A 20,114-nucleotide genomic window follows, 5' to 3' on the forward strand; every position below is an offset into this window, starting at 1 on the left:
GTGTACACAGCAGGACGGCGCTCTGGTGGACGTGAAAACCGAGGTGGGGAAAAGGCTGGTTTCAACACGAGCGTTCATCAGAGGTGGTCCCCGCCAGGCGGGTAGTGGCGGGCTGAAGGAAATACACACGTACTTCGCTTTTTGGTAGTGTTAGTTATTGTCAAACAGAAAGAGAAAAAAAGAGAGAGGCACACGGGCACCGTAAAAAGGCGAAGAGCAAGGAGTACTGAACATCGGAGGAAAAGAAAAAGCCACCCACATCTCGAAAAAGAGACGGTTGGAAAGGTCAACAACAAAAGTCGCGCAACAGATAAATATATATATATATATATATATAAACAACAAAAGGAAAGTGTACATTCACACACGGCATAATAATACATGGTATCACAAACGGCAGCAAATTGTCAGAAGCTGCTGCGTCCAACTTCACTCGTACGGGGAAAGACCACACGCCATTGAACGGCGTCAAGAACAAAAGAGTAGGAGAGAAAGAGAGAGAGAAAGCGATGTGAAACGCGGAAAACGGAGAAGGAGAAAAGACACACACTGTCAGCTCCATCGGCTCTCCTCATTACGTTTCCTCGGGTGCACCGTCCTTTTGAATAGCCGCGTGTGCGGCATCTATCGCGGCCTCCGCCCCGGCCTTCTTCTGCAGCGTGCGGTGCTGCAACACAATCGCTTCCACCACGGTGGGCAGCAAAAACGTATCCAGCATGTCGCACACCACGTCTTGCGCCTCCGCCTCGTTTTGCGGCTCCCGTGGCGAGGGCCGGGCTGCCTGCCGGGTCTGCTCCTCCGCTACCGCCACATCGAGTGCCGTGTCCTCCACCGCCGTGCCCAGCACGTCGTCCAGGAAGCACCGCACCGTCGTGTCGGTGGCGCGCATGAAGGCGGTGTAGGCGACCTCGTTGCGGTCCCGACGCTGCCGCACCTCCGCACGCCGCGCCAACTCCGCCGCCTCGCGGGTCTGCCGCACCGTCTCCGCCTCCTCCTGCAGATGGCGCAGCTCGGCGATGTCCTGCTGTCGCAGCAGCTCCTGCGTGAGAAAGCCGAGGGTGTCGTGCACCACCGCGCCGAGGGCGGTGTCCACGACGGCCTGCAGATCCGCCTCCCTCTCTGCTGCCTCCGTCTCGTTCTGCGTCTTCTCCGCAGCGAGCACCTCGGCGGTTTGGGCGGTGGAGGCGGCTTGCAGCTCCTCGATGAGCCCCCGGCAGCGCTCGCGGCCCTCGAAGAAGTCGTTCTGCACCGCACGGCCCCGCAGCAGCCGCTGCAGCAGGATGCACGCATCTTCCTCCTCCTCTTCGTCGTCGCCGTCCAGCTCCAGCACGGGCGTGTCGGGTCGCTGCAGCTTCGGCGTTGCTCGGTAGAGGTCCAACACACGCTGCATCTTCGTCTCCGTCGTCTCCGCGGCCTCGTCGTCGGCTTGGTGCAGCTTCTTGTGGGCGTACTCCAACGACTGCAGCACCCGTTCAGCCTCGCGGCGCTGATACAGCGTGGGCAGCCGCTGCACTGCATCGTTCTGTGGTACGACAAACGTTTGCGCCGACACGCGATCCGTCCGGGCGCCGCGCTTCTCATCCACCAGCTGCGTGCCGCCGACATCCGACAGCAGCTGGGGGCGGACATCGTAGTTGAAGGCTTGGCGGGACATGCGGTTCTGCTCATCCAGCCCTGCGCCGTTGCTGGCGCTGGCGGGGCCGCCCAGTGTCGCCCCGACGCTTCCCATCGGCGGCGGCGCCCCGCTGATGCCGTAGCGCGAGTAGGATGCAATAGTCGGTCCACCACGTGTGCTGGTGCCACCAAATCCAGTTGCGCCAGTGCCGCCTTGTGTAGCAGGCAGTGTCGGAGCCCCTCCGCGGCTGGCCTGCTGCTGTGCCTGCAGCTCTGCCATCTTCTCATTGCCGCGCTTGTTCGATGCCGCACGACGCTTCTCCAGTGAGGTGAGCTTGCCGCCGAGGGAGTCCAAGTACTGCGCTTTGATGCGCTCCAGGCGTGCGCGGTTTGACTCCTCCCGGGCTGCCTCGCGCTCCAGCATGGATTCCTTTAGGCGGTCAAGCCGGCGCTGCTGCAGATGCCCCACGTGCTCCTCGCGCTCTGCCCACTCCATTTCTTCAAGTTCGTGCAGCGCCATGTAGCGCGCCTCGACCGAGGCCGCGTCGGAGCCGGTGGGCAGCGCCGCCTCCACCTCGCGCCGCCGCCTCAGCCGCTGGATCAGCTGCACCTCCTGGCGGCCCGCGGGTAGCGCCCCGTTTTGGTAGGTCAGACTCTGCAGCGAGAGCACCTCCGGCGTCGGAGCACCTTCGGGGATGAAGTAGTCGGGAGAGTAGGGGTCTGTCTGTGCTTCGTTCTCGCGCTGCACCGTTTGCACGCTCACGGCGACGCGGTGGTCACGCTGCGCGCCGCCCTCGCCGCCCCTGCTGCCGAGACGGACAGCGTCGTTCTCGTCGTCGTCAGCATGGAGGCTTGGTAAGTGATGGGGCCGCCGCCTGCTGGGCTCTTGACTGCGGCTCATCGAACCCTGGAAGTTTGCGGACATGGCCTGTCGGGGGTGGACACCCATGGCAGAGGAGGAGGAGGGGCGACGCGGTCCGCGCACGTGCAACCCGTTGCCGCGCCCGCGCGACTGCATCGACGACCCGGCAAAGGCGGCTGCGTTCGACGGCATGGAGAAGGAGGGGCAGGACGCGGCGAACTGCACGTTGGCCGTGTCCGCTTGACGGTCAAGCACCGTGTTGTCTGGCTCGACGGGTCGTCGGAAGAATTTGACCCGGTCCCGCCCGTCCACCTCCGTCGGGTAGCCGCGACCACCTGGCACATTCTGTTGTTGCTGCCTGTACATGTTGAGGGTGGGGGTGAGCAGGCTCCGGAAGGCACTACTGCGCAACCGTATAAGAGAACGAAATGGCGTCTTTAGAAATAAGCCAAAATCTAAACTGCAAAAGAAGGAGAAGCAAAAACAAAAAAAAGAGGCTTTTTTCTTCTATTGGTTCCTTCAAGACCACCCAAACAGCACCGTATTGTGATTTAACGGTATCCCGACACAGACGTACTAACTTTTAAAACAGAAATAGCCACAAAGGAAGGGGAGGAAGGCGGGGAGCACGGTGGGAGATGGAAAAAAGTGAACGAGAAGCGAAATTGCGCCTCTCGAGAAGACTTCTCAGGAGTGTACCGGAGGCGCAACGCGATTCCGTAAGACCTCAGGGACACAGAACAAAAAAAGGGGGGAATGGTCACAGCGAGACATTTGGACGCAGCCACGCACAGAGGAAAAACAGCATCTGCGTGGTCCTCGGAGGAACGCGTCTTTGCGTCTCCTTCTTCGTTTTCCTTACATGTAAATGAATGCATAACACTATCGCTTTGTGTGACAACAAGTCTCAAATATAAACCAATGAACAGACAGACTTTAAGGCCCCCCAACGAACACCAACCACGACAACAACGTCGGATGACATCATCACGACCTGGCGCATTTTTTTTATTATTTTTACTGTAAAGAGGAGAGAGGGCGAGGAGCGGTGGAAACGAAACGCTGGGCGCATCATCCACGATGCCACAGAAGAAAAAAAAAGAGTCGTTTCACGCCTTAGGACTCTGGAGACCAAAAGCGGAAGATCGACGACTTCACACGCTGGTTCACGCCCGTCAAATAGGGTCGGGCTTGATAAAAGAAAAACATCACTAACGGGAAACGAATGAACTCCAGCAGCTCATTGATGACAAAAGCAAAGCCCAAATTGGTGTACGTGTCCCACGCCTCCACACGCTGAAAGAACATTTCGCGATCTAGGTACTGCCCGAGGAACAGGAACATAAACTCAAAGGCGGCCTCCTTGTGCAGCAGACCGGAGGCAAAGCCGAGGTAGAGAACACCCAGTGTACCAAAGTAGGCAAAAAGATAGAGCAGGGTAAAAGCCTTGCCCTGCCGCTTGAAAAAGTTAAAGCCTTTCTTGAATCGTCGGCTCTGGTCATCACGGATGCGGTCCATCTCCAGATCGAAGATGCGGTCCGTCTCGTCCGTCACTTCACGAAAGCGCTCTTTGCGGCGCGCTAATGCCTCCCTCCGCTGCTCGCGGTTCTTTGAAAAAACAGTCGTGCTCCCTTTGCTGGTCTTGGAGTCCGCCTCACTCATGTACTCCTTGGTGCTCTTCGTCACCCACCGGTTGTGCAGGGCGCGCTTGTTAGTGTTGATACCCTGCATCGTTTCACTTGTCTGCTCAAACTGGACGAAGCGTTTCGATGTCAGCACGTGAACGCTGCTCGCGGTCGCTGTCGCACGAATGCGGCTGCTGGTGCTGCCCGCTACGGTACGTAGCGCTGCGGTGCGGGTTAACGGTGAGGCGACAGCACGCGACGCACACGCTGCACCAGTTGCCAGGTGCGTTCTTAAAATGCGCGAGAGCATTGTTGGGTGCCACTGCGTCTTTGTGTCGTATTTCCCTTTTCCTTTTTCCGGATTCAACGAAAGAAACAGGTTTTGGTGGCGAGAGGGAGAATAATATGCGTCGACGGGGTCAGCGCATTGAGAAGGCCGCTATCCAACGCAACCGCGTGCAGCGCAAAAGTCCTTCCGTCCTTCTTACCCTTCAAATACTGACCGCATTGTAAGGCGCAAGCCAGAAGAAAAAAAAAGGTAGAGGAACAAAGAAGTACGTGAACGTTAGAGCGAAGCTTATCAGCAAATAAAAGCACGTCGCAAAGCAGCAACAAGACGCTTTCCTCTCTTCTACCGCCTGAGAAGACACCCGGCAGGTAGGAATGAAGAAGAATGGACCCTCACTAAAAGAAAAGGAGGCCACGGTCATTTTTCGGCCTGAGACATCATTTTTTTTTTTTAGTGTGTGGATGACGGACAGATAAGCAGCATCTCGTGCTTTCACCCCCACGTAATTACTCATATGCTTTCGCGTGCTTTCTTGTTTATTGTTCCGGGTTTGCTGTAAGCTGTTAAAGCAGGTCGGAGTGACTCTTCGAGGAAGCAGCACCGTCACTTCTCCTCGGCAGATTTCGGCTTGGCGCGGCGGAAGCGGCGCATCACTTTGCGTACCCAATTCGCAAAGCGGGTCGAATACGGCTTCATCGCGTAGTAGAGCAGAACCACCACAGGAAAACGGACCACCTCCAGCAGCTCGTTGATCACAAACGCGAAGCCCAGGTTCGCCCACGTGTTCCACGCCTCGATGCGGGCGTACATCTTGCCGCGATCCACGTAGTCGCCCATGCAATCCAGCACGCAGTCGAGGATGGACTCTTTGTGCAGCGCGTTGGTCACGAAGGCGACGTAAAGGATAACAAAGGTGGCGGGGTAGAAAGGAAGGTAGAAGAGGGAGAAATCTTTTCCTTCGCTTTTGAAGGAGTGCCACTTGCGGCGCCACCAGCTCTGCTCCTTGGCCTCCTCCTCTTTGGAGCCCTCACCGGTGTTGGCGGTGGTGCCGTGAGCGGACGCGTCCTCGTTGTCTTCCTTCGCGTGCTCCCCTGTCGGTGCCTGCGCGGATGCCGTCTTGATCGCGGTGGCAGAGGACGTGTGCAGCAGCTGCACACCGCTGTTCCGCCTGAGCGCCGCATGGCAGCCACCCCAGTACCACCGGAGGCCTGCGCTGCCACGCCGCGATGGCGACTGGACGAAGAGGTTTGTGCTGGTAACACTTCTGCGGCCAAAGCACAAAGAGCCGTCGCGCGTAGTCCGCGTTTGTGCGACGGAGGTGGCGTCGCACACACGAAGCGCACGGCGCCGCAACGCGGTGGCCACGCCGCGCGAAAGCATCAAACAGAAGAGAAAAAGGGTCAATGAAAATAAAAAAGCAAGGAAGTGTATTAAGGCTTTTTTAAGCATAAAGGATAAAAACGAGAGAAGAACGCAGATGTGCAACGAGGGGAGGAGAACAAGAAGAGGTATTCTTTGTTTCTTTCCAAACCATCGCTCCGCGTATTCGAGCCTCGATTTAGAGAAGGCAAGGCGCGTGTGGGCGCAGTTAAAAAGCAACTTTCGATAATCGCAAAACAAAGAAGTAGCCCGTGAAGCAAACCGGCGCAGAGGCGGTTTCACGTGGATCTCTGCACATGAAATACATTTAAAAAGCCAAGCGTGTTAACGTGTAAAGGCAGCAGAGAATAAGAAGTGGGTGCAGCAAGGGACGTTGATGAGGCCGTTCTTTGTGAAGCTTCTTCACGTAATTGAACGTGTGAGACCAATTACACAGGCGGTAAGAGCACAAAAGCAAAAGATCCAGATAATGCTAAAAAAGCGAGGCTTCGACGTCTTTACCTGCATTCTGTTCTGTACAAGCAGTTGGCGACGCCCTTGTTCGTCCTTCTGGTAAAGCGCAACACAGAAAAAAATGGGTTTCATCAAAGGTGTTTTTTCTTTCCTTTTTAGTTGTGTTCTTCTTGTTGTTTGAAATGTGACAACTTGGGTACGTATATGGTAACCTGAGCAGCTCAACGCTTCGACGTCTCCATGTTAAGGCCTAAGCTCTCCATCTCCGCCGCACGAACGGCGTCATCGTCAAAGTCAGCCTCGACACCGTTCGTCTCAGCAGCAGCAGCAGCAGCGGCAGCAGCGGGGCCCATTCGCTGAGAGCCGCTGGTGCGGGCTGCATCTGCTGCGGACTGCTCTGACGCCGCCAGCAACTCCTCTGCTGCCATCACCGCCTCCTTGGAGAAGAAAACGTAGCCGCCTGATCCGCTCATCTGCGGGCGGCTGGCAGTGGGAGTCACAGCTGCGTTGGCGGCGCTTTCCTTCATCATGTTGGTCAGCGCCGCCTGCAACATGCGATCCGTCTCCTCCTCCAGCACGGTATCCATTGACTCGTCTTCTTCGTTGCTCTCCTCTGCGAGCTGCACAGCGTCCTCCGCTGCATCCGTCCCACTTGGGCTGACGTCAACGGCTTCCGATACATGAGCGGTCACAAATGGAGCAGAGCCTTCGCTGTCCTCGATTGCTGCTCCATCCTTCTGATTTGTATGTTCAGCAGAGACTGCGGGGTTTGAGGACGGCGCCGCGTCACTTCCATTGACGGAAGACGTCGTGTGCGGCGAAGCTGGTTCAGATCCTCTACGGTAAGAGGAGTTTGTATGGTGGATAAAAATGTTCTGCAACGCCTCGTCGTTGCCAGTCTCCGCAGCTTCCCCGCCCTCCTCGTTGTCTTCCACGTCGTTCTCCGCCTCATTCGTCGAGTTGAACGAGGCTTGCTGGAGCAAGTCTTCCATGAGGTGACGCTCCACGGACGCAGCTGAGCCGGCGATACCGTACACGTCCGCCTCATCATCAGTTTCGTTGACCTCCTCACTGCGCAAAGTGAACGAAGCGGCAGCAGCAGAAGCAGCAGAAACGGAGGAGCCTTCAGGCAATGCACTGCGCACGGTACTGTGATTCTTTGGAGATGCGGGAGCAGTGCCTCGCACGTGTTCCTCCGTCGACGCACTCGTGCTACGAATCTGTTGCTTTGCGGTTTGCGAGGATACGGACCTCTCTGCAGCGTCGCCCTCGTCAAACAACAGAAGCTCCTCCACGCTGAGGCGATCTGCAAGCGGATCCTCTTGCTTTGGTTCCGTCGGTTTCGCCATTGATGCCTCCGTGGCGTCTTCTGAGACCAGAGGCGTCTCAGCCGTCGAAGCCGAGGTCGGTGTCCGACGACTCCACCGTGACAGCAGATCGCCCGCGGCCGTGGAGGCTACCGAAGACGACGCTCGGTTTGGTGGAGAACTCAATGCGCGGCTGCACGTCGTGGTGTGAAGACATAGACAGCTGCCACCCAACGCACGCTCAGTTCCTGGTCCACTAATAGAAGTGCGTGAGGTATTTCGCAGACACCGCACTGCGCCAATGGAGCTACGAACATGAGATGGTGGAATCTGCAGAAGTACCCTTCCGGCATCGCGTCGAGAGGAACACACCGTTTCCTGTGCCATTGCAAGGGTCGAGAAGCTTTTAGGATGCCTTCGAAGAAGCCACATGATGTACAAAGTTAAATATAAATTGCTGAATGGGCTTGAGGCCAGAGGAAAATAGCGAACAGCACAACGATGTGTACAGGCGAGGACGTGAAGTTGGGTTGTACGCGCAGGCTAGACCGCAGCCACGATTCCCAGAAAAACAAAAGCAAGACAACAGTTTGTTTGTTGCTGTTGCTTTGCAAGAGGTTTAATGAAAAGTATTGCGGCGAGGGAATTGTGACAGCCCAACTGCGAAGGTGTATACTGGTGCTTCCACAACTTTCCCTCTGATGGGTTATGAAAAGGAAAACGCAGAGTGTCTAGGACGTGTCTGACAGAGCTGTCCAGGTGAAAGGTACAGAGAAGATGCGAGGAGGCAGGGAAAAGAGGCAGCAGCGAATAGAAACAGGCGGGAAAGACACCCACAAGAGAAAAAAAAACTCCTCACGAGCCCCTCCAAGCGGTTACGATGGTGCAATGAACATATTGTCAGCTCCCTCACCTCCAACAAGGAGAACTGTTTTCAACACGTCTCGCTTAACAGTCGCCCTCCACACACACACACACACACACACACACACACACACACACGCACACACACTTTCATGGGAGCACTTTTCCCTGGCGATGTCTGCGCTATCGTGATGGCGATGACGGGTGGAGGAAGAAGAACAATGCTTTCAAAGAAAAGGTGAAGTTTTAATTTCCGCTTTCCCAATTAACAGTCACAGACAGAAAAGAGAAAGAAAGAAGAAAAACGTACGCTTCTCATTGGGGTTGGTCATCCTCACTCTTTGTCGAACAACACAGCAGCGATACGCGTCTAAGGGGAGGAGGAGGAAGGCACAATGGGAATAATACAGCGCGTGAGGCGCACAAGGACGATCCGGTAAAACCCGAACCAGCAAAGATGATGAGATCTATGAAAAGAATGAAATGAAAAAGAAATGCATCTAGAGAAAGAATGATTGAAAAATAAGAACTGTATTTTAATATTATTACTATTTGGGAAAAAAATCAAGACGTCACACCTCGTCACGCATGAGCTTGACAAGCCCTTCGATGAAGTCGTCCATCAACATCTGCCATGCATTCCGCTCGCTCCCGCAAGGAGCGTCATACGTCTCCTCTGACGGGTACGTTAACGGCGCAAAAGCTGCCGCGGGAGGAGCGGAGAAGGAAGCGGCTAGAGTTTCAGCATCTGTGACTGGCAGTGCATCTGTGGAAGTGCTTTCCGGAAGCGCGGTCACGTTTGCCGCGGAAGGACCCGCCATGTCAGATGGAAAGAGTAAAGTAGGAGAGGCGTCGTTCAACAGTGCCGATGATGACCGCAACGACGACGGACTCCGCAACAAGCAACCGTCTTCGTCAAAAAACTGCGGATCCGGTGCGTAGCGACCCGTGGCATTGTACTCCCTGTCAACGTCAGCACCGTCCACCTCACGCAGTCGGGATGAATCTCTCTCACCGGACGGCCACACAGCGTGGCCGCCGTCATCGAGGTCGGCACAGAAACTCCTCAACACACCATCGCGGTAGCGCTCACTGCACTGCCGCTGCCGAGATGTCGACCGGTCACCGTCGCACGACGCCGACGCCTCCGATGCCATAGCTGCGAGCGGCTTTTCTGGTACATCCTTCCTTCTGGAAACCTCCCGCGCGGTTGCAGGAGACTCTAGCGAGCGTCGGTCACTCTGTGAATCCATGCACAAGTCGATCTCCAGAACTCCCATCCCTCTCTTCGCTGCAGATTGCACCTCAGTCGTGTGTATGGTGGGTTCGCTCGCGTCCGGACTCGGCGTCGAACCTTTCTCGTGCCGCCGCTCCTCCTCTCCTCCCCCGGTCGTCTGCGCCGCTGTGTGCTGCTGTTCACGTAAGAAGCGATCAGCCCACCGCTGAAACACGTGCGGTGGGGGACAGTTACCGGTAAGCAGGTAGCGGGCGTCCTCTTCGTCGCTCTGCACGTCGCGCAGAAGACAAATAGAATGCGCGGTTCGATTTAAGATGCGGCGCAGTGGTGAAGGTCTCCTGGCGCTTGCAGGGGTATTTGCCGCCTCGTCGCTCTCGCGGGACGCAGGAGAATACAGAGGTGGCTTCACAGACGCATCAACAGTGTCTACAGCGGAGCACTGAGTAGCGTCGGCCTCGCAGTCAGGGAGGGCGAGAGCGTCACCAAACTCCATTTGAGATGTTGATGCACCTTCGCCATCCTCTTGTTGTTCGTCCTCCTTGTTCGCGTTCTCCGTCTCCGACGCATCTTCCCAGTCTCCGCTGTCATCGCTTCCGTAAAGTACTTTATCGGGGTCCTCTCCCGCAGCGCAGCTATCGGATGCGCCAGCGGCGTCGGCGGGCGTACCCCTTGTCACAAAGCTGTCACCGTTGGGCTCATCCTCTTCCACCTTCACTGGAGAGCGCGACGAGGAGTGGTTGTCCAGCCGCTTCGCAGCAACGCCGCTCCCGCCTTCCTTCGCGCTATCGCACGCTTGCTCCTGCGAAGATGAAAGCGAACACGCACCGGGCGATGATGGGGGCGACACACCATTTCCCGCGTCTGTCTCTTCACTCACGCATCCATTTCTCATCTCCTCCTCTGCGGGCGGTGTCTTTCGGCAGGGACTGAGCGGTGGCAGTGAATTTGCCGAAGGCATCCGTCGACGCCGTTGCACGCACGACAGCGGTGAAGTCGGCGATGCCGTGGAGTCACTTGCTCCAGCACGTGGAGTTCCTTCTTCCGAGTTGCGCTGCTTGCGGGTTGGTGGGGTGATTAGATCTGCTGGAGTGATACCGTTGAACATGGGGTGCAAGGAGGCGTCCTGGAGACGGCGGTAGTACTGCACAGCCTCGGCGACGCGGTAGCCCACCCGCTCCTCGCACGCGAGGTGGTGCAGGTGCACGCTGGCGTCCACCTCGATCCACTCGCGGGCCGCCAACTCTTCCTGCAGGACCCGGCGACAGTGAAGAAAAATGAGCTCCTGCGTAGGTGGGGTGGTCACACTTTCGGTGGGCAGAGGCGATACGAGGACGGAGTCAAAAGGCTGCCCGAGAGAGGAGGAGTTCAGTGCAGACGAGGAGCTGGGTACGTGAGCCGGCTGGTCTCTTTCCTCAACTTCATCCTCTCCCGCTGCGGCATCAAAGGGCAGCCGGCCGCGGAGAGGTGGACTAACGGACAGCGACAGCGGCGCGGGAACGTCACCTGACACGGAAGTTGGGTTGCCGCTGCGCAACGCTGCCGGCGATCGACGTGGCAGCCCGCTATGCGAATCGCCAATCGAACTGCATGCAGCGTTCTCCGCTTGCGGTTCGCCAAACGGGTAACCGGCACGCAATCTGTGCGCTTTGCCAGGCGGAGGGGACGATGTGGCCAAGAAGTCGTCGGGTGTCAGTTCGATCTTGCCAAGACGGCGTCGCACCTCTTCGTGGAGCGGAGAACATTTCTGCGGTGACGGCGACAGAGCGGAAACGCCGGTCACGTCCAACGCGGAGCAGGTGGTTGGGTAATGCAAGTCACGCTCTTCCGCATGAGCGCTCGTCGTCGACGTCGTTGCGGAAGCGTCGTTCTCAAAAAGATGCACGGGCGACGGCGTTGACGACAAAATTTCGGCCGGGATGGGGACGGTGGTGTGGCGCTCTGTGCGATGGAACGTGTCGTTGTGCATGGGTGAGGCTTCATAAGCAGTGCGTTCTTTAACAGAGATGATGTGCTGTGCATCCCCTTGGTGTTCTCTCGCAGCTGGATGGGCACCTTGATGCTCGCCGCCTCCACACACAACAGAAGCGGGTGCATCATGGCTTTGTGGATCCTTTAGGAGAGGGGAACGGCGATACGTTGGCGACTGGGGGAATCGTTTTTGACCATCAGCGTCATCTAGTCTGCACTGCTGTTGCACTCGAGGAGTGTGTTTTTTCAGGCGAGCTACAGGCTTCGTCGCAGTTCCCTGCGCACGTGTGGATGCACATGTGCTGTTCGTCGGGTGTCTTCTGCTTGACCTCGCCGTGATTTCTCTCGCCACCAGAGGTACTGCCGACACACTGCCCAGAGGCAATGTGTAGCTCGCCTTTTCTTGCTGTATAGAATGCGCAGATGAAGAAGAAGCCGTGTGAGCTGGGGGATCCGCAAAACCCACCCAACGACTGCTGTTTCCTCCAGCGGGACGTTGCCGAAGCCCTCCACGCTGCTCTTCGCCACCGTCACCTCTTGCCGGCGCGTTGAAAGGTAGCGTTTGGAGGCGTCGAATATGGCGGCGGCTGTTCGCCGTCTTCTCCGATAAGGGAGAGTGACGGTCAGAGATGGCCTGAACGCATGCAGACCAAATTGGAGCTGCAGACCGCGGGTCAAAACAGTTCTCACGGCTTCTGTTCTCGTCAAGTCTTCTACGGGTAGGTGTACCTTTGCTGAAACCGCACGAAGAACCATCATAGGGGTTTCGAACGACCTCCTCACGAGAAGGAGCAGCGTTACAGCGTTGGCGCTCCCGATAATGATGGTCACCGTCGTTTTCCTCCTTCGATGTGCTATGCGCGCCCTGTCCGCGAGCGGAGATCTCCGCGGTGTGCGGCGAAGACTGAACATCGTAGTGGCGGTGCGCTGGCTGTTTCACGAATGCCGTACTCTGGGGAGAACAGGCCGCATGTGGATCGGCGAGATAAGACAGCTGACCGAAGGACGCCGACGGAGACGGCACAGACAGATGCGATTTGAAAGTTGAGGCAGCAGAGAAGACTGACCCGAGAGACGTTGATGGAGACTGTGTCGATACTGCCTGAACGGAGGTAGCCGGCGCCACCATGAAAGCGGTAGTTTGCGTGTGGGAGACGACGCGCGGGTAAAGACTTGCGTTTTTGTGGCCTTCATGCGCTGGTGTGATGATGGCGTTGTGCGCTGGCATTGTTGTCTGGCATGCACTCTAAACTTGTGTTTACTTCGCCGCAGAGAAGCCGTTCTCTGTGTACGTGTGTGGGGGGTAGGACTGTTTGGTTCAACGATCCGCGTGCATCGTTAGATAGCACTGCAAAAACTTAAAACAGCTGCTCAGAACAGGTCGACTGAAATGGGCAGCACGCTGAGAAGCGGAACGGTGGACCAACGTCAGCAAGGAGCGCAAAGAACGAAAGGGGAAAAAAAAAGAGGTAAATCCCAATTGCATGAAGAGAGAACACAAAGCCATGTCATTTGGAGATATCAGCAAGTACATATGCAACGTACACATATACATACTCTCTACACGCAGTGAGTCCTTTGAGAAAAAAAAATGACTTTCCTCTCCTCTATATATGTTTGCCTTTTTGAGAGGTCGATCAAACTTAACATTCAAACACCTGTTGAGGCGGCGATGCGGTCCAGCACACATCAAGCCCCGTTTTAGCTCTTTGTAATACACAGCTCTCGTATAAGGTAAACTCGCTGCTTATCGCCCAACCGCCCAACACCTGACGACCCTTTTTGATGAAGTTATTTGTTTTTTAATCCCATGGTATTGCCACCACGTCGATACACGAAGCTCTGTACAACAACGGAGAAAAGCACCGTCAAAGGCCCTTTACAATCAAAAAAAAAATGAGAGCCTAGTGGCAAAAGCAGCCTTAATGAGCACCCAAAAATAAATGTATAGGTCAGGGCCAAAAAGCGTTGCAGGAAAAGGAAAGAAAAAGATATTATTATTGTATTAGCCGAGGCGACAGAAATGAAGCTTGAACTCTATCTTCCTCGATGTGCTTTGCAATGAACGTTCTTCGGTCTCCATTTATCTGTGTTATTACTGTTGTATTTCGTTTGTATGAAATACGTCTTCAATCCAGTTCGACAGAGGCAACACTTTCTCGTCACGTCAATCCGTTTGATTCGACCCTTTTCAAAGTTACATGAGAGCGTATTCAGGGCCCTACCTTGATTACACCTTCCACTCCAAAGGAGAGGAGCTCGTAATTTGACTCGGTTGGTAAGCGAGCTGATGACTCTAAACGCTGCAACATATAAAGGCAAAGTCAAACACGAAAAACTTATTGATACTTTTCTTTCGTTGAGGAGCAGCTTGAAGCGTCGAAGAACACGCTCCGCGTGCGGAAACAAAAGCGGACGTCACAAAGCAAAAACAAGAATTGAAAAGAGGTAACTATTTTTTATGAGCGCACGGTGTGGTGAGGATGTGGGCTCAGTGCGCGAGGGCACCAAACAGCATCACATAAGGCTTGAATACTGAATCGTGTATAGTAATCAGTATATATACAATTGAAAGGGGGAGGGAGCGGTAGTCTGCGCAGGTGTATACACCTCCGGCATCGATGCCTTTGTACACTCCGCGGTAGTAGACGGCAGAGACACGTGCGTCACCCCGAGAGATTGAAAAAGGGAGCTATTATTATTACTACTACTACTATTATTATTATTATTATTAAGCGAGCTGCTACGCTAGCTGGAATATCAATTGTAAAAAACAAAAATACAAAACAAACCGAGACGAGTCTGTTCAACATCAACGAGAAAAAAGAGACTTCTACAGAGCTGCATGACGTGAAGGTACCAACTGCGACGAAGACCGCGTCGAATGTGTCGCGCAACGCGCATTCAACAGCAACCCAAAAAAAAAAAGACTGCAACAAACAAGAAAGAAGAGAAGAGAAGAGAAGCGATGTCATAAGCTGGGAGAACTCGCCGTCAACGGTTGGTTCGTTTGGTGTTAATGAGGTGTTGCAACGAGCAGAGCAAAAAATAAAATACAAAGGACGGAATATAAGAAGAAAGTACGGGTACAGAGGACTTTAAATACAAAAAGAAAATGCACTTGATGCTCTCCGGAGCAGTCATCCCAATGTGTGAAAAGAAATATATATATTAAGAAGAATGATATTGACACCATGAAGAGGAAATTGCCCGCTCAGCGAAGGCTCTCCACCGTTGGGGCCACGGAACCGAACGTCGCTGCTTGAGTCGTCGACACGCGTCGAGCAGAAGACACGGAGGAACCATCAGCGAAACACGGTGCCAGTCCCCATACCTTTACCTTCACCGACATCGCGTAGGGACCGCCGGTACGACGGGCACTGCTCCTTGCCGGCTGCACGAGCACGGCCACCTGATCTTGTGTGGGACTCAAATATCCGCTGACAGCGCTCTCGCCCTCGCCCACCACGATCTCACCCCTTGACCGAAGACACACGCACCCATCGCTGTCGGCCGAGGCGGCGTCATCTGCCGCACAGGGACACACCTCAAACTTAAACAAAAAGCCGTGTTGGCTGTGATCCTCCGCTCGCCGCGCACGGGGCTGCCTCGATGCGCCGCCTGTGTCGGGTGTTGTGGTAAAGCGTCCAGCCCCGCTGCTTGGCCACATGGCGGTGGTGCCGCTGCGCGTAGGGGGGCGCGATGACGACGATGACGCAGATGGTAGCGGAGTGCGCCACAGCCCCGGCGAAGGTCGCGATTCGCCACTCGTCAGCGTACGCAGGGCAGCCATCGCTGCTGCCGCCGCTGGTGTAGAGCGGCATCGCAGACTGGCCGGCACCGGTGAGCGCGTAAACGTCGGCGAGAGCGAGGCGTTGGGGGTTATGGGGGTCGCTGACTGAGAGCGCGTATACACGAGGTGATGCAGCGGACTTCGAGTCGGTGTCATGAACCGCGTCTGGGGGTTGTTGCTCTGCGCAGTCGCACCTGGTGGCAGCGCGGTGGGCAACGAAGGCGAAGAGGAGGAGGGGGAGGGTTCGTGTTGCCACTCCGTTGTGCTGCCGGTGCCGGCGATGATCTGCGTCGTGCCGGCCACCACCTTCAAGACGCGGACGGGGTAGTCGAGCACGCAAGAGGCGACCACCGATTTCGTCACGAGGCGGTAGAGCTGAATGTCAGTCTTCCACCGCTGCGGCGCTGAACCGGTCTCCTCGCGGGCCGCCGCAGCGGCGTCGGTGGATTCGTAGCACGCAGACGCGAAAACAAGCGTGGGGGTGGGGGTGTGGGAGAGCAACGAAAAGGAGCAAGCGGCGCTCATCTGTACACTCGCACCTGCCGCAGCATCGCCAAAGACGTCGTACTCGTACGCGTCGCCCTCCATCATCGAATACGCCGCCGGAGAGTCGTCTCCGCGAGTGCGGCTCGAATGGGCACCGATCAACGCATCGTAGTCGCACAGCATCCACGCAAAGCAACGAACCGGCTGCAGCGCGTTGCTGACCACGACGAGCGGAGCGGTCGGTTCTATCGATGTCTCCAGCATAGCACGGCATTCCTCAGAAATGTCCGACGGAGGGGTGCTCGTCAGAGCATCGGCTACAGTGAAGCGATTTTTCTGCTTTTGCCATTGTCGTGCGGCGGGGAGAGAGATCGCATCCGCCACCCGCGGCATCTCCGCTACGCGGTACACCAACAAGCGGGTCTGCGTGCCCACCGCCAGGTAGCTGTGGTTGTCCGTGACCTCAAGGTTGTAGACCGGCTCACCTGCGTGTACCGCAGAATGGAAGCACGGCGACGTTTCCCGCAATGCAGTATCCGCTGGGCTGGACACGAGAGCTTTGGAAGCAGCGGCTTGGGTGGGCGGGGTGGCACTCGGACGGGTAAACTGGTGTACCGGCATGCGCAGGTTGAGTGGCACGGGCTTGCGAGCGGGCGTGCTTCCCCCTTCCACCGCCGACCGCGTGTCGGCGTGTGGGGGCTGCCGCCGGGCACCTTCGAGCTGCACAGAGGGCAGCGTTGACGCCGCCGCCTCGTGCAGCGCGCGCAGGAAAAATGTGCAGCGAAGGTCGTAGCGGGAGACGTGCCCGGACTGGTCACCGATGTACAGCCATGGCCCCACCACACGCAGGACGGAGATGGCGTGTCGCTGGGCTTCTTCATCGCCGACGGTGGATGCGGGAGGGGTGAGGGAGCGGAGGCGGCCCCCGCTACCGTGCGTCTCGCCTGTGTTGGGCGGTGGCCTGTCTCCTCCTACCCGATCCGCACACCGCAGCGTCCCGTATTGCCGCAGCTTGACGGTGTACGTGGACGCTTGGTGCGGCGGTGGCGACACATCATGGGAGGAGCTGAGCGAGACGGTCACCGCGCCAGGGGAAGACGCACTGCACTTTCCATAGGTGTACACATTGACGTCGCCCACACAGGTGCCAACGACAAGGTAGACGAGGTCGCTCGCAGAAGACGCCATGCCGTGAGTGATCGGGGACGCCGTAGCCACGGTCACGGACGCCTCGTCCTCCGTTGTCAACGCCGCCGCCTCCCACGTTGCGGCCGACAACAGCGTCGTAGAGGTGACCACCGTAATGGTGGTGCTTCGATCACGTGTTCGCGCTGCCTGGTCGGCGTCTTGCGGATAAATACGAAACGGTTGCGCCTTGCCCACACACCACACCTCGTCCCGCTGCGCCACGAGAAAGCCGAAGCATCCCCAATAGAAAGGGTTGTGCAGCAGGTCCGTCGACGTTTCATTAGCTGTCATGGCACGCAGGAAGTGGAAGGCATCACGGCGCGATGTGCTGCCGCGGCGGAGAGCAACGCCGTGCGCTGTAGCGATGGAGCGCGGGATGCCGAGGAGTGCGTCGCGGTACGTTAGCCGATGCTCCAGCCCAGCGACACCACCGTCCACCGCAGCAGCGGACATGGTTGTCACCGCCGCAGTCGCAGCAACGGCAACAGAAGGGGCGGAGCGCGTGGTCTGGCGGGCAGGGGTAAGAGAGACGGGTGTCATCGCTCCAGCGGGCGAGGTGCACAGACGTGTGGTCGGAGACACGGAAAGGAACGACACCGGCAACGCGCCGCCGCCAACACGCAGACTGCTGCTGCTGCTGTGGAAATCGCGAATAGAGTTGTCGTAGTGCCGCACCGGGGTGGTCAGTATGTGCGACGGCGTCATCGAACGCCCATGAGAGGCCGACGACGAGCGCACCGAGCACCGCGCCGTACCGCTCTCCACCCCAGACGAGCGCTCCGCAGCACCAACGGCGCTGTGGATCTGGCCGGGTTCTACAAAGAGGGCACGCGCCGTAGTGCTCAGCAGGCCACGCACATCACCCTGCCCCACGTCTTCCCCTCTCCCAAACGATCGTACGGGCGTAGGAGAGTCCTCGGTGTAGCAGGAAAGGGGCGGCGTGGCACAGCTGTCACCGCCGCTGCGTCTCTGCGCGCCAAGAACGTTGTCCTCGTCGTCGTCGTGTAAATCACCTTTGGCGCCGGTGCCTCTCCTTTTCCCGGAGGCGGCCGCGGCGCGTGTGGTGGAGGGAGGTAGCACGAAGGTCGGTCGCGGGGTAAGAGGGGTGCAGCATCCAGTGTGCCGCACCGCGCTGCTGGGCAAACATAACGGTGAAGTTGGTTCCGCATGGCTCTCCGCGCTCAACTCGTGCGGCGAAGATGCGATGCAGGCGTCGTGCACCATTCGCGGTAGCAGGTGCACACGGTCATGGGGAGCGCACAGCAACGCGTCGCCCTGCACCGATGTGGCATCCAGATCCAACGAGAAAGTAGACCCCACGTGCCCCGGCGGGCATGCCGCCATCACAGGAGAAAGAGAAGCGTGTCGCACGACGCCCGCGGTGCGCATCGGCTGCGTGTGACGTGTGCGGGAGCGCTGGCGTGCGTTGGCGGGGTGGGTGGTGTCCCCCACACCGTCGAAGATGGCAGCACTGTCGACGCCTTCTTGGAAACGGAGGCGCGACGCCGACGAGTTCGCCGCGGTCGACATGGAGGGCGCGCCTTGAAAATATATGACCGGTGAGGTGACGGACGGTGTCTGACCGTTGAGTGACGTCGCCGAGCGCCGTTGTCCGCCCGCGCCGCTAGGACGCGGCGGTGGCTGATGCTCACTGACGCGAAGGAGCCGTGCGCGAGTCGGTGCACCTTCTGCCGTGTCCTCGTCTTCGACCTCCTCTTTGCTGTCGCCTAAGGTGAAGGGGTGCGGCGTTGAGCACAGCGAGACAATCGAGCTGTCAGCCTCATCAATGCACTTTGTGTACGTTAACTGCTTCACGTGAACTGCAAAAGCATCGACTGTGCCGCTCTGTATGGATTCCTTCGTGAACTCATCTTGTATCGCCTGCGCTACCGGCACTGCTGCGAAGGCCCTCTCGTCAGTCCCATGATGATCATCAGCGGCGGCCGCTGCTTCGCCGGTCTCACTCCGTGACCTCGCGCGTTGCACCCGCGCTGGTGGTGTGCTGAAAGCGGCGGGAAACGAGTACACGTTCGTGCGCCCCTCCGCTCCACCGAGCAAGGCGTTGGACAGTATGCGGTTGTAGTAGTTGCTGCCGTACGAAGTGCTGTGGAGGGGGGTATGCACGTGCGGTGGCGTCGGAGTACTCGAGAGGGACGTACGCACCGGTGTCAGCGTGGCAGCGGTGGCGTTGTCTCGTCGGGTGTGCTGCTGTTGCAGCAGTGGCTGATACGGTGCGAGCAGCGGGGAGTTAAGCTCCGATCTCGGCTGCTCAAAAAAGGTGCGGCCTTCGTTTGCGCCTCGACTGTGAATTTGAAGCGCGGAGAAGGCTCGTTCATTTGCCACCTCGATGTATCGCGCATCTGCACCGTTGCACGGTGGCAAGTATTCCACGCTATCCGCCTCCGCCTCCTCTATGGCAGTGGCAGTGGCAGCAGCAGCAGCTCCGTGAAATAGCTGCTGCTCCGATACGCGACTAGATTGGGGCACTGCCATTGAGAGAGAAGAGAGAACTCCGCCGTGCAGTGAGAGATAGGATTCACACTGCGCTACGTCTTGCCGCCACGTCCCGGCTGCCTCAGCATGTGGCCGCATCGCAGGCAGCTCCGCAGCGGCCGCACCTTCATTGTCGTTGTTTGTTGGTAGACTCTCCTGCACATCGAGCTCTGCTGAGTGTCGTTGTTGTGCCTGCATGTGTTGGGTGAGACGGCCGCTTGCTGTGTGTGTGTGTCCGCTTTTTCTCTTGCTGTTTTGCCTCCGCCCCTTGCGGCAAACGGAATCGAAGAAAGATGAAGAGTGGAATAACGGTTCAATGAGGTCTCGTTAACAATGCTACGGATAGATATGTATGAGCTCAGCCCCGCTCCGCTTTAGCGCTAGCGCGTTTTTCGACTTTAAGAAAAAAACATTCAAAAAAATATATAGAGAGAAAAAAAAAGTGGTGGAAGCACCAAACTAAAGAAAAGAACAACAGAAAGGCTCTATGAGAACAAGAAGAGAACCAGTACAAAATGTATATATATATATATATATATATATATATATTAGTAG

The 20,114-nt window shown here is 57.0% G+C and overlaps 6 protein-coding genes across 6 annotated transcripts; all 6 read right to left on the minus strand.

Moving 5' to 3' along the window:
- Positions 1-574: 574 nt before the first annotated feature.
- Positions 575-3,057, minus strand: ABB37_04446 (hypothetical protein; the record flags this gene model as incomplete). Its single annotated transcript, XM_015802126.1, has 1 exon — positions 575-3,057. Exon 1 carries the CDS (start codon positions 2,840-2,842, stop codon positions 575-577), a length of 2,268 nt encoding a protein of 755 aa, XP_015659527.1. The 5' UTR covers positions 2,843-3,057.
- Positions 3,058-3,592: 535 nt separating this feature from the next.
- Positions 3,593-4,600, minus strand: ABB37_04447 (putative mitochondrial hypothetical protein; the record flags this gene model as incomplete). The annotated part of the gene is made up of 1 exon (XM_015802127.1): positions 3,593-4,600. The coding sequence occupies exon 1, from the start codon at positions 4,409-4,411 to the stop codon at positions 3,593-3,595; it is 819 nt and encodes a 272-aa protein (XP_015659528.1). The 5' UTR covers positions 4,412-4,600.
- A 393-nt stretch (positions 4,601-4,993) lies between these two features.
- On the minus strand, positions 4,994-6,061 carry ABB37_04448 (hypothetical protein; the record flags this gene model as incomplete). Its single annotated transcript, XM_015802128.1, has 1 exon — positions 4,994-6,061. The coding sequence occupies exon 1, from the start codon at positions 5,768-5,770 to the stop codon at positions 4,994-4,996; it is 777 nt and encodes a 258-aa protein (XP_015659529.1). The 5' UTR covers positions 5,771-6,061.
- Positions 6,062-6,444: 383 nt separating this feature from the next.
- Positions 6,445-8,282, minus strand: ABB37_04449 (hypothetical protein; the record flags this gene model as incomplete). Its single annotated transcript, XM_015802129.1, has 1 exon — positions 6,445-8,282. Exon 1 carries the CDS (start codon positions 7,570-7,572, stop codon positions 6,445-6,447), a length of 1,128 nt encoding a protein of 375 aa, XP_015659530.1. The 5' UTR covers positions 7,573-8,282.
- Positions 8,283-8,966: 684 nt separating this feature from the next.
- On the minus strand, positions 8,967-13,002 carry ABB37_04450 (hypothetical protein; the record flags this gene model as incomplete). The annotated part of the gene is made up of 1 exon (XM_015802130.1): positions 8,967-13,002. The coding sequence occupies exon 1, from the start codon at positions 11,595-11,597 to the stop codon at positions 8,967-8,969; it is 2,631 nt and encodes an 876-aa protein (XP_015659531.1). The 5' UTR covers positions 11,598-13,002.
- A 1,811-nt stretch (positions 13,003-14,813) lies between these two features.
- On the minus strand, positions 14,814-19,559 carry ABB37_04451 (hypothetical protein; the record flags this gene model as incomplete). The annotated part of the gene is made up of 1 exon (XM_015802131.1): positions 14,814-19,559. One exon carries the CDS (start codon positions 19,557-19,559, stop codon positions 14,814-14,816), a length of 4,746 nt encoding a protein of 1,581 aa, XP_015659532.1.
- Between the last annotated feature and the right edge of the window lie 555 nt (positions 19,560-20,114).

Source organism: Leptomonas pyrrhocoris (assembly GCF_001293395.1).
Source record: "Leptomonas pyrrhocoris isolate H10 chromosome Unknown, whole genome shotgun sequence".
In the NCBI taxonomy this organism is placed as follows: Eukaryota; Euglenozoa; class Kinetoplastea; order Trypanosomatida; family Trypanosomatidae; genus Leptomonas; species Leptomonas pyrrhocoris.